We start from the raw sequence: 11,154 nt of genomic DNA, 5'->3' as shown, positions 1-11,154 counted from the left end.
TTAGCCCTGTCTTACCCACACCTGGATAAACTACCCCAAATTGGGTAAAACTCTTTTTTTCCCCTTTGGGTAATGGCACACTGGCCCATTATCCAATCTCAACAAGACATATAAGTAAGGACTTTTTGGTAAATGGGTTTTTGGTAACAAAGGAAGCAGTTTGAGAAGCAGTGAAACCAAAACTGCTCTCTCTCTCTCCTCTCTCTCTCTCTATTTCTCTCCCCAGAATTACTTATTAAATCTCCATTTGTATTTTGCACATAACGTTCCCCACCTCTTTTCCCCAATGATAACCCTCAGAGTGAGAGACACTGACTGGTTCAGTCGGCCAGTTTTCATGCCTGAGGACCAGAACTCACCGTCTCCTGCTTTCCAGTCTGGTGCCTTAACCACTACACGAAACTGGTCCTCAGTGAGGGGATGGGTACTGTAAAGGCCATCTGCCAGGAGACCAGCAGGCTTCCTTATGCTCTTGGGTGGCCACCATGGAACAGACTGTTGAGCTAGACGGGCCAGGAGTCTGATCCAGCAGGGCATGGCTCTCTTGTCCTTACCATCTAAGGGGAGAGGAAGAAAATGACTCAGCTTAGGACTCACTGCCTATATTTATTTCATTTATTTATTTTATTTTAATTCCATTTATATCCCACCCTTCTCCGAAGACTCAGGGCGGCTTACAAGCTTAGCGGTAGCCTTCATTCTATGTATATGCCTGCTTATTAGGGCTTTCACACACACCCCAAGCGGCATTATTACAAAGTCAGCTTAATTGCCCCCAACAATCTGGGTCCTCATTTTACCTACCTGGGAAGGATGGAAGGCTGAGTCAACCTTGAGCCTGGTGGGATGCAAACCTGCACTAATTGCAGGCAGCTGGTGTTACTTATGGTCCTCCCAAAGCCACCCGCTTTACTTGTTTGCATCTTAGAAAATTGGAATACGGCTTAAGGTGCATTGCAAAGACAAGCAAAGGTGGCTTAATGCAGCCCAGTAAACAATGCATGTTAACTGAAATTTATTCTTCATGGTTCAGGTCTGTATTTCCAAACTAATCCTAATATTGTCCTGGATATTGCTTTGAGGATATGCACTGGCCATAAAGTCTAAGATCTGCTCAATGCGAGGATCCAAATTAAAGCATCCTGGATGGATGGATGGATGGATGGATGGACGGACGGATGATGCATGCATGTATGGATGCATGGCCTGCTGCATGGATGCATGGATGGATGGATGGATGGATGGCCTGCTCCTAACCAAGGAAGGCCCCCCATCTCTGGAAAACTGGTCCCAAACCGTTCTTCCTGTTGTGAAGAATCTTCTACTCACTCAGAATCTGCTTCTCTGTAATTTAAGCCCCCCCCCCCCCCCCCCGAGTCTGAGTCTTCTGGGACCCGGGATAATTGAGCTCTTTGCCATCTTTCATGTCAATCCAACAATCCAACAAGCAGGGTCAAGTTGACTCAGGACTAACCATACCCAATTCCTCCTTCTCTCTCTCCGGAGAGCCTCGTTTCCAAGCTGAACCGGTTCCAGCTCGGATCCCCACCTCACCCCTTCCTTCTGCACACTAAAACTCCCCAAACGTCTCTTCCGCAGCCTCCCCATCCCCCCAACCCCGAAAAAAAAGCCAAGAGACCAAGTTTGCGCGACTGCGCGTTTGGCAATCTCCTCGCGGGCTGAGCCTTCCAGCTGGAGTTGCTGGCCAGCCGCAGGTGTGGGACGCGTGTGATGGGGCACGTGTGAAGCGACTCCCGCAGGCGCCGCGGGGCAGGCCGTCGCTCCTTTGCTAGGGAGGGGGAGCGGCGGGGGTGGGTGGGGTGGGAAGAGAGAAAAAAGAGGCCGGTACTTTTCCCAAAGCTGCTTTTTCTTCTTCTTCTTCTTCTTTTCTTTTCACCAGGCAACTGGACTCGTCTTGTTTTTTTCTTGGAAGGCGTTTCGCTTCTCAGCCAAGAAGCTTCTTCAGCTCCGACTTGGTGGGTGGGGGTGGTTGGGGGGGGAAGGGCAGGAGGCTGGGGCTTCTTTAAGTGGGCGCCCAGGGGAGCCGAGCCGAGAGCCTGACGTCACCGGGCCATCAGCTGACCGCGCTGGGTTCTGCCCTTCCCAGGCGAAGCGGCGGCGGCTGGGCGAGGAGAAACCCGGCCGAATCGCCCCTGCGCCGGCTCGGATTTCGCCCGTCCGAGAGCACCGGCCGTTTCGGGCTGCAGGAGCCGGAAAGCAGCAGCCGAGCCTGGCCGGCAGACCCGACTCGCGGAGCGGTGGAGACGGGAGAGGCGAGCCCGGAGCGCGCAGCAACTTTGGCGAGCCGGGAGAATCGAGGCAAGTGTGCCGGGGACGAAGCTGCCTCCTCTCGGCCAATCTCGCCGGTCCTATCCGGGGGAGGCTCTCTGGGCTTCATCCGCCGCCCCCGAAGGACAGACAGCCCGGCGTCCGGGGGAAGCGCGCGGGGCGGCCGTGGCGTGTGCCCGGGGAAGCCGGCTGGCCCACCCGCGGCGTGGGAGCTCCGGGAAGACGGCCGTCGGGACGGAAGGCGGCGGGTTGCGGCAGCCGGCGATGCATCCCTCCGCCGCCGGGGACTCTCCGGCTGCGGGCAAAGCGGCCAAGTAACCCCGAGGAACGCGGAGCCAGCCCCGTCGCCCCGACTCTGCTTTCCGCCGCCCGACCGCCCGCCTCTCCCACCCACCCACCCACCCCCGGGTCATGCCTCGCTTCAAGATCTCCCGAAAGAAAAGGAAAAGTCCAGGCTTCCTGGGGGGCGATCGCGGCGGGGCTGTCGGGACGCGCCTCCAGCGATGATGCTCCGGCCCCGCCAGAGTCAACCCTCGGGCCGCCTGCCTTGAACTGCTCGCCCGCCTGCCGGTCCGTGGCGGGGAAGGCGCCGCCGAGAGTCTCCGCCAGCCTCGCTTGGTCTCCCTGCCTCGACCGCGGCCGTTGGCTTTCGTCCGTCGGTCCCCACCGCCGCTGGTCCAAGCCCTCCGTCGCTGGACCGACGTCGTCGCCGCTTTGGGGGCAACGGCCGAGATCCCGCAGCTGCACCCACCTCCACCTGGGCTTCCCAGCTGCGCTCGTCTGGACACGGAGGTCGCCACGGGTTTCTCCTGCCCACCACCTCTCTCCGAAGAAGCCCCTAACTTCCCGCTCTGGAGAAGTTGCCTGCGCTTCCTCCTAGAGCCGTGCATCTCCTCGCCTGGGCTTGTAAAATAACTCTTGGCCGCCTAGATCGGCACTTTCTCTTCTCCTCAAGTCTTTTTGGCTTCAGTCTAAGCATCTTCGGCTGCGAGGAACTTGAAGAACTGAAAGGATGGGAAATCCTTCGGGCTGAAACTTGGAGAGCTGCCAAGAGCAAGGAGGACGGGGTGGATGTAGGATGGGAGCTTCCGAACTGTCCTCTTTGGGCATCTCCCTCTCCCAACCATCCCAAGGGTGCCCGGGGCTTTGTGGCCTTCTCTTGCTTCGTCTGTAGGCTCCATGGAAGCTCTTGGGGAGGACTTGGGAGGCCTCTGGCTTTGATTCCGCTTAACCTGACTTAACCCACCGTCTTGCTACCCGCTCTTCATCCTGCCCGGTTGACCTGGAAGCTGAAGGGGATGCAGTTGGCGAAGCCCCGCCTTGCTGCCAAGGTATATCCAGTGCCAACAAAGGCATGGGGAGCCCCCTGTCTCCTGCCGCCACTGATTGACCTTTGATCCCCCTGCCAAAGAGGTGGGGGGAGGGAAACCAGCTGCCTTTCAATGTGACAGGACCTTCCTCCTCCTGCTCCAACCCCCCCACCACCACCACCACCACCGACCATGGAGCTGTCCGAGGTACGTTGCTTGAGTGACAGCGACGAGTTGTACACCATCAACCAGACGCCCCCTAGTGGTGGTGCCCGCTCCCAACGCCTGCTGTGGCAGACGGCCGTGCGGCATATCACGGAGCAGCGCTTCATTCAAGAACACTGCAGTGGCAAAGCCCTGGGCTCCGAAGAGTCCTGCTGCCCCAATCACAGCCATCCTTCCCTGCGTCAGTCGGCGGGCAAGAGCCTCGGTGGCCACAACAACGGGGGCACCAAGGTCTTCCCCGAGCGCAGCAGCAGCAGTGGAGATCTGGGCTTCCTGCACCTGGATTGTGCTCCCAGCAACTCCGATTTCTTCCTCAACTGGGGTTACACTTACCGGGGTGTGATCTTCCCCACCTTGCGCAACTCCTTCAAATCTCGGGACTTGGAGCGCCTTTACCAGCGCTACTTCCTGGGCCAGAGGCGGAAGTCAGAAGTGGTGGTGAACATCTTGGATGTGCTCACCAAACTGACTCTCCTGTTGCTCCACCTGACCTTGGCCTCGGCCCCCATGGACCCCATCAAGGGCATTCTGCTGGGCTTCTTCACAGGCATTGAAGTGGTCATCTGTGCCTTAGTGGTGGTCAGGAAGGACACAACCTCGTACACCTACCTGCAGTACAGTGGCGTGGTCACCTGGGTGGCTATGGCCACCCAAATCTTGGCTGCAGGCTTGGGTTGTGGTCTCCTTGGCGATGGCATTGGCTACGTGCTCTTCACTCTCTTCGCCACCTACAGCATGCTCCCTCTGCCCCTCACCTGGGCTATTTTGGCTGGCTTAGTCACCTCCCTCCTGCAGCTCATCATGCAGACCTTCATCCCCAGACAGGTGGTGATCTCCATCTACCAGGTATTTCTCGTGGGTTCCTTCTCCCCCCACCCCACCCCCAGTTGGGCAAGTTGGTTCACCTCCTACTCAGGATTAGTTGGAAGCAGTAGCAGATCATTGCTAGGCCAGACCTGCCTATGATGTGTACGATTCTGAGATCTTTGTCTGTGGAGAGGAAGAGGTCCTTTTGCAAAACACAACAGAAATGCTCTTTCCTCTGTGATATGGATGGTGACTCCTGAAAACAATGCCCTTTACAAAAGCCAGTGTGGCTGGTAGCGCTAGTTCATCAGAGGGAAAGAGACCTTTTAGGATAGTATTCCTCTTGAATCTCATTTTTCCTAAGTTGATCCTTTCCAGCTCTGATGGGAGTTGAAGGTCCAGCATCCACAGAGAGCAACAGAATGGAGGGGAAAGCCACAAAACATATTGGCGTCCCATTCTTCTTTTGCAGATGGCCAAGAAAATACACACAAGGTCAACCCTTGTGGTGCTTCCTGCTTCTGGCTTGCCAGATCGTTGTGGAGAAATCCCCCTGTAGATTCCCAGCTGAGGACAGGATTCCTACACCAAATACAGCTGCTTTAATCGGGGCACCTAGATGCAGTGGCTGTCCAAGTCTCCCTGTACTTTCCCCTCTCAAAATATTCTTCAATGCGACCAGGAGGAATCTGTAGTTGCATCGGAGTGTGTACAGATCCAGACTCTTGAAAAAGGAGGGAGGTATTTTTTGTGTGTGTGTGTCCCTGGATAATGTGACACAATTCCCTCTCCTCTGAGTTCTCATTCAGTGCTGTGTTGGGTCCCTGTAGTATTTGATCAATTATTCAGCAGAGTTCATCAAGCAGAAGAAGAGCTGTTTTGAGAGTAGCTTTATATATGACAAGCAGAGTATACTTTTACATGAAAAGTAAAGTCATCCTCCTTCAATTTACAAGACACTTCCCCAAGTGCTGCCATGTGTTTGTCGGTTCCCTTCTAGCTGTCCGGAACTTCAACACCCATGTTGTTTTGCTGGGGTTAACATTAGGCATTTATAGGGCTGGAACACATTTAAAATGTCCCGGGCTGGGAGAAGTTGGGATATAGGACTTCTGCCTTTATAACAGTCTTCTAAAATTTCCCATTTTTTTATCGGTTGACTGCTGTGTTTTGTTAGCGGGGATCACTAGCCATTTTTTTGGGTGTTGTTTTTTTTTGCAGTGAGATGTTATGCAAGTTCAAACTTGTGCATATTTACCTGTTGTATCCCTAGGACTTTCCCATCTGTATCCCAGCTGTTGAGTTTAGTTCTGATGTTTATAAAAGGACAGATTGAATGTGATCAGGTGGCCCAAGCCATCTGCTAAATCTGAGTCTGAGGCCCACAGGATTGTATGGATTCATCTGTCTGTTAAATCAGGCGAGTTGAATGCCGGGTTGTTCTGCTGTCGTTCAGGTTCAAGTTCTGAAAGACTATGTAATATGAATCAAAGAGAGCTGAGTACAATGAGTTTGGCTGGTGTTTTGGTTCTCTCAGTTGTGATTAACTAGTGGGAAACAGGAAGACCATAGTTCAGCCATTTATTTGGTAAATTGTTGACCCAGTGATAAATTACGCTGACTCTTTGTGGTTTGGTTTCTTGAAACTGGAAAAAAAAGGGGGGGATTGGGAACTGAAACAATGCAATTACTGAAATTTTGATTTCCAGAAGGCATGGTGCATTTGTTTATTGGTTTAGCTGTTTATTTTATGCAGATGCTTATTCCAGGAAAGAAAGAATACCCAAATGGAGAACTTCTTACAAGTCATCCTAGTGTGACAGAATGAAATAAAATTTCCTGCAACAATATTCAGTCCAAACGGGAGAAAGCTCTAAACTGGTTTAGAAATTGTTTTGACCAGGAGGGTTAAAGCTCGGACTGGCACATATTAATGGCATCCACACAAAATCTTTCAATGGGTCAGTAAATGATCTAACAGGTGCATTTTATAAGGAAGGGGAAAGCTATCATTTCAGCTTTATTTCCTGTTCCAAAACAATTCGTTCCAGAAAAGAAGTTTTCCCCCAGGCAGACCAGAGCGGGAAAAAAAACAGAATGTTCTGGAAAAGAACAGAATAGTCTGCCCTTGAAATTATGAGATGTGCACACACCTCTTGCACAATAGGGTAAGCTGGGTTAGGTTAAAGCTTGGATATTTTATTTTATTGTGGTTTAGTACATTGTGCAAGCCCGCTTGACCTACCCTGACTTTATGGCTTGACATATGGTGTGACCTACCTAGAAGAAGAGATGCATTGAGTAACTCAGCTAAGCAGGCCACTCAACACAGGCTTAGTGTACTTGATATTGAGGTGGAAGAATTCCTTCCATGTATAAAATTTGTGGCTTGTGAAATATACTGGTTTTTTTTTTTTAGGAGCAAGGTTCCCAACTTTTTCAGCTGACTCATTAACCACCTAGAGCAGGGGTAGGCAACCTTGGCTCTTTTATGACTCGTGGACTTCAACTCCCAGAATTCCTGAGGCAGCCGTGCTGAGGGAAAAGGCAGAGGTTTCCAAGCTGAGCCATGCTGGCTCAGGAATTCTGGGAGTTGAAGTCCACGAGTCATAAAAGAGTCAAGGTTTATTTATTTATTTATTTATTTATTTATTTATTTATTTATTTATTTATTTATTTATTTATATTTATATACCGCCCTATTCCCTGAGGACTCAGGGCGGTTTACAGGGAATTAAAAATCCAAAATACAAAAATTAAGAACCAAATTAAAAAATATTAAATTGACCCTGTACTCAATTAAAAAGAACCCCAAATTAAAAATTTCTCCTCAGTCTGGGCCCGAGAGCTCGAAGAGCCAGGTCTTCAGGCCCCGGCGGAATGATCGGAGGTCGGGGGCAGTTCTCAGCTCCACCGGCAGCTGGTTCCAGAGGGCAGGCGCTCCCACCGAGAAGGCCCTATCCCTGGGTGTCACCCGCCGGCAATCTCTTACCGGCGGGACCCTGAGCAGACCCTCCCTGTGGGAGCGCACTGGGCGAAGGGCGTTTGATGCCGGCAGCAGGTGTTCCCTCAGATATCAGGTGTTCCCTCAGATAGGGGTATGCCTACCCCTGGCCTAGGCCTAGGCCGCTTTTTGACTTGTGGACTTCAACTCCCAGAATTCCTGAGCCAGCCACGCTGAGGGGAAAGGGAGAGGTTTCCAAGCTGAGCCATGCTGGCTCAGGAATTCTGGGAGTTGAAGTCCATGAGTCGTGAAGGGGCCAAAGTTCCCCCATGCTGGCTCAGGAATTCTGGGAGTTGAAGTCCACGAGTCATAAAAGAGCCAAGGTTACCTACCCCTGCTCTAGAGAATATTGTGAGCTGAAAACAATTTTTGATGCAGATATTTAACAGGTCTAAAGTCTTCATTTATTTATTAAATTTGTATGCCTCCCCCATTTTGCCTAGAGACAATTCTCTGGGCTCTCTGACTGTAGGAGAAGGAGTGGTAGAATTTTAAACGGGAACATCTTAGAATCCTTATGTGATCTTTTAAAAGTCAGTTTTAGTATTAACATTACTCTTTAACATTAATATTATTGTAACGCTCTCTTGTGTTGCTTTTATTTGGTGGTAAGTGTAGGAGAGTGGCAACATCTGGGGGTGGGGTTAAAAGAGGGTTCAGCTTAGAATCCCTGCATAGCCAGAAGCAAACTCTGCTTGACGAGATGTAGAGATTCTAGGCTGATCCCCCTTTTAATGCCACCTCCAGATATTGCCACTCTTTCTCCTACTCTTACAGCCAAATAAAAGCAATACAAGAAATCATTAAAAAATATTAAGGTTGAAACTGACTTAAAAATTAACAAGAATGGCAAGGAAGGGAGCAAAATACACATGGGGAAGGGCTGGGGTCTTATCTCAGTTCATTAACCACCTTTAGTATATCGGGGTCCCAGGCCAATTGGCAGAACCTGGGTTTCAGGCCCTTTTAGAAGGCCAAAAGATGGGTGCAAATCTCACCTTGGGGATGGGGTGGGGGAAATATGAGGTTCCAGAGGGTGGAAGCCAGGGCAGAAAAGGCTCTTTTGTTGGACCTCAAAGCTAACTCTTTAACTGAGATCTTCAACCAAAAGGTCTCACCAGTGAGTGACATCCAGTGCTATATGGTGGGCATGTGCTTGCTTTGGTAAGGCCTCAAACCCTCTGGATCAGATTTTGTAGGTATACAAAGAGAACTGTGTACACACAAGCAGACAACTGTGTGACAACTGTCAATAGGAGAGAGTAATGCAGTCAAAGTGAGCTGCCAGGGAAGATCTTCTGGAAAGTGCCTTCTAACACTGCAAGATGTGTCATGCCCTGCCTGAGCTTTTTAAAAATGCTCCCTAAAACTGGCTTAAAGTTCTGAAACATTTTAATCTTCCTAGCCACATCGCATCTTGAGCCCAAGGAATGTTACAACTTCCAGTCAATTTGTTCCTTGGCTGAATGTGTTTCTCTTTGCTTTGTTCCGCTGCTGGCTTTTAGGGCGATGCTGTGATCAGTTTGTGATTTTGTACTAGATTTCTGTTGTTGTTGTTGTTTCAACTACTTTAGTTTGTTCGTCACTCAGGGAAACTTGGTGACAGGAATGGGAAATAAGTGGAAAACAGAAATCCGTAATCTCTTAGCGAGAATGGGCTGAGAAACCCATTCCCAGGTTGGAGAGAACATCCCTATTTGCAAACGCTGCACAAGCCAGCAGCCCCCGAAAGTAGGCAACCAGTTTTGTAGAGATGCAGGCATTTTTGCCATTGAAACATAAAGGTCAAAAAAAAAATTCCAGTAGAATTATTTATTTTATTTTATTTTTATACCACCCTTCTCCCGAAGGACTCAGGGCGGTGTACAGGGCAATACAATAAAATACAATATATAAAAATTAAAAAGATATTAAATACAATAGCCCAATTTAATAAATTACAAAACGTTAAAAAAAAACCCAAACCCATCAGACCAGGCCGGCTTGTTCAAATAAATATGTTTTTAGGTCACGTCGGAAGGAGCGAAGGTCGGGAGCCGTCCAGAGCTCCACCGGTAAACAGTTCCACAGGTCTGGCGTGCCCACAGAGAACGCCCTCCCCGTGGGGGCCGCCAGTTGACACTCTTTCACCGACGGCACCCTAAGGAGACCCTCTCTGTGGGAGCGCACTGGACGAAGGGAAGCTGATGCCGGCAGCAGATGTTCCCGTTAGTAACCCGGACCCATGCCATTTAGGGCTTTATAGGTCATAACCAGCTCCTTGAATCTTACCCGGAGGGCAACTGGAAGCCAATGCAGCTCACGGAGTAGATGTGTTACATGGGAGTATCGGGAGACTCCCACCACCACTCGCGCGGCTGCATTCTGCACCAGCTGGAGCCTCCGAGTAGTCCTCAAGGGCAGCCCCATGTAGAGAGCATTGCAGTAGTCCAAACGGGAGGTCACGAGTGCATGAGTGACTGTGCGCAAGGCATCCCGGTCTAGATAGGGCCGCAACTGACACACCAGGCGAACCTGGGCGAAGGCCCCCCCTAGTCACAGCTCCTATATGATCATCCAAGGAGAGCTGTGAATTAGAAGACCATACAACGTCCATTCCCTTCTGAGCAGGGATGACATCTTCTGAATATCCTCCAGGGCAAGCCTGCAAAACCTGAAGAGGGAAAGAGACCTTCAAGTTAAATTTAAAATCCTTGTGAGTTGCAGATTAAGACTTGGCACATCCATCACCAGTTTGGTGGCAGGAGGGAAGCTGAGGGTGGCAGTGAGGCCTGCAGGTCTTTTGGGGATGGCAATGGTGCCAGTGAATTTATTGACTTTCTGCCCAGGGTGTACAATATTGCTTGGTGGGCCATGTTTTTGGGCAAGCCTGATCGAGGCCAACAAGGAATTCTTCAATAATTTTAGGGATGAAGAAAGTCAAGCCACTTCTAGGAACGTGTGGATGTGGTTAGTGCAGGGATAGGCAACTTTGGCTCTTTTATGACTCCTGGACTTCAACTCCCAGAATTCCTGAGCCAGCATGGCTCAGCTTGGAAACCTCTCCCTTTCCCCTCAGCACAGCTGGCTCAGGAATTCTGGGAGTTGAAGTCCACGAGTCATAAAAGAGCCATGGTTGCCTACCCCTGGGTTAGTGTATCTAGGTCACCAAAGGATGAAAAGATGAAATGGCTCAGTTCACCAATGTAGGTCTGTGGAGATTCTCAATCATCCAGGTCACGGTTGTCCCAAAGGTGCTTTTCCAAAAGGCAACTGGACTTCCCTGGTTTTCCTTCTTTCTTTGAAAATATCTTGCTTCTTATCCAAGAAGCTGAACTGAAGAAGCTTCTTGGATGAGAAGTGAAGCATTTTCTAAGAAACAACAACAACAATAACAAAACCCAGTAGCCTTTTGGAAAAAGCACATTTGGGTTTACAAATGAACACCTTTTTTCCCCCTGGTTTCCATGGTGCTGCCTCAACATCTTCTTCCTCATGATATATGAGCAACCCACCTTTATCTTCGCTGGTGGACCACAA

The 11,154-nt window shown here is 50.2% G+C and overlaps 1 protein-coding gene across 3 annotated transcripts in view; it reads left to right on the top strand.

The window, feature by feature from the left end:
• The first annotated feature begins 2,883 nt into the window (after positions 1–2,883).
• ADCY8 (adenylate cyclase 8) overlaps positions 2,884–11,154 on the top strand; it is a 130,929-nt gene continuing 122,658 nt past the window's right edge. Inside the window, exon 1 of one of the 3 annotated variants that reach the window (XM_083360038.1) lies at positions 2,884–4,670. In XM_083360038.1, coding sequence (XP_083216164.1) covers positions 3,792–4,670 — 879 coding nt within the window. In that variant the 5' untranslated portion in view covers positions 2,884–3,791. The remainder of the gene's footprint in view (positions 4,671–11,154) is intronic. The other 2 variants (XM_083360037.1, XM_083360039.1) reach the window with 2 other exon arrangements.

This window comes from Vipera ursinii (genome assembly GCF_947247035.1).
Source record: "Vipera ursinii genome assembly, chromosome: 3".
Taxonomy (NCBI): Eukaryota; Metazoa; Chordata; class Lepidosauria; order Squamata; family Viperidae; genus Vipera; species Vipera ursinii.
The sequence above is the reverse complement of the archived record's forward strand: the minus strand, read 5'-3'. Positions and strand labels throughout refer to the sequence as shown.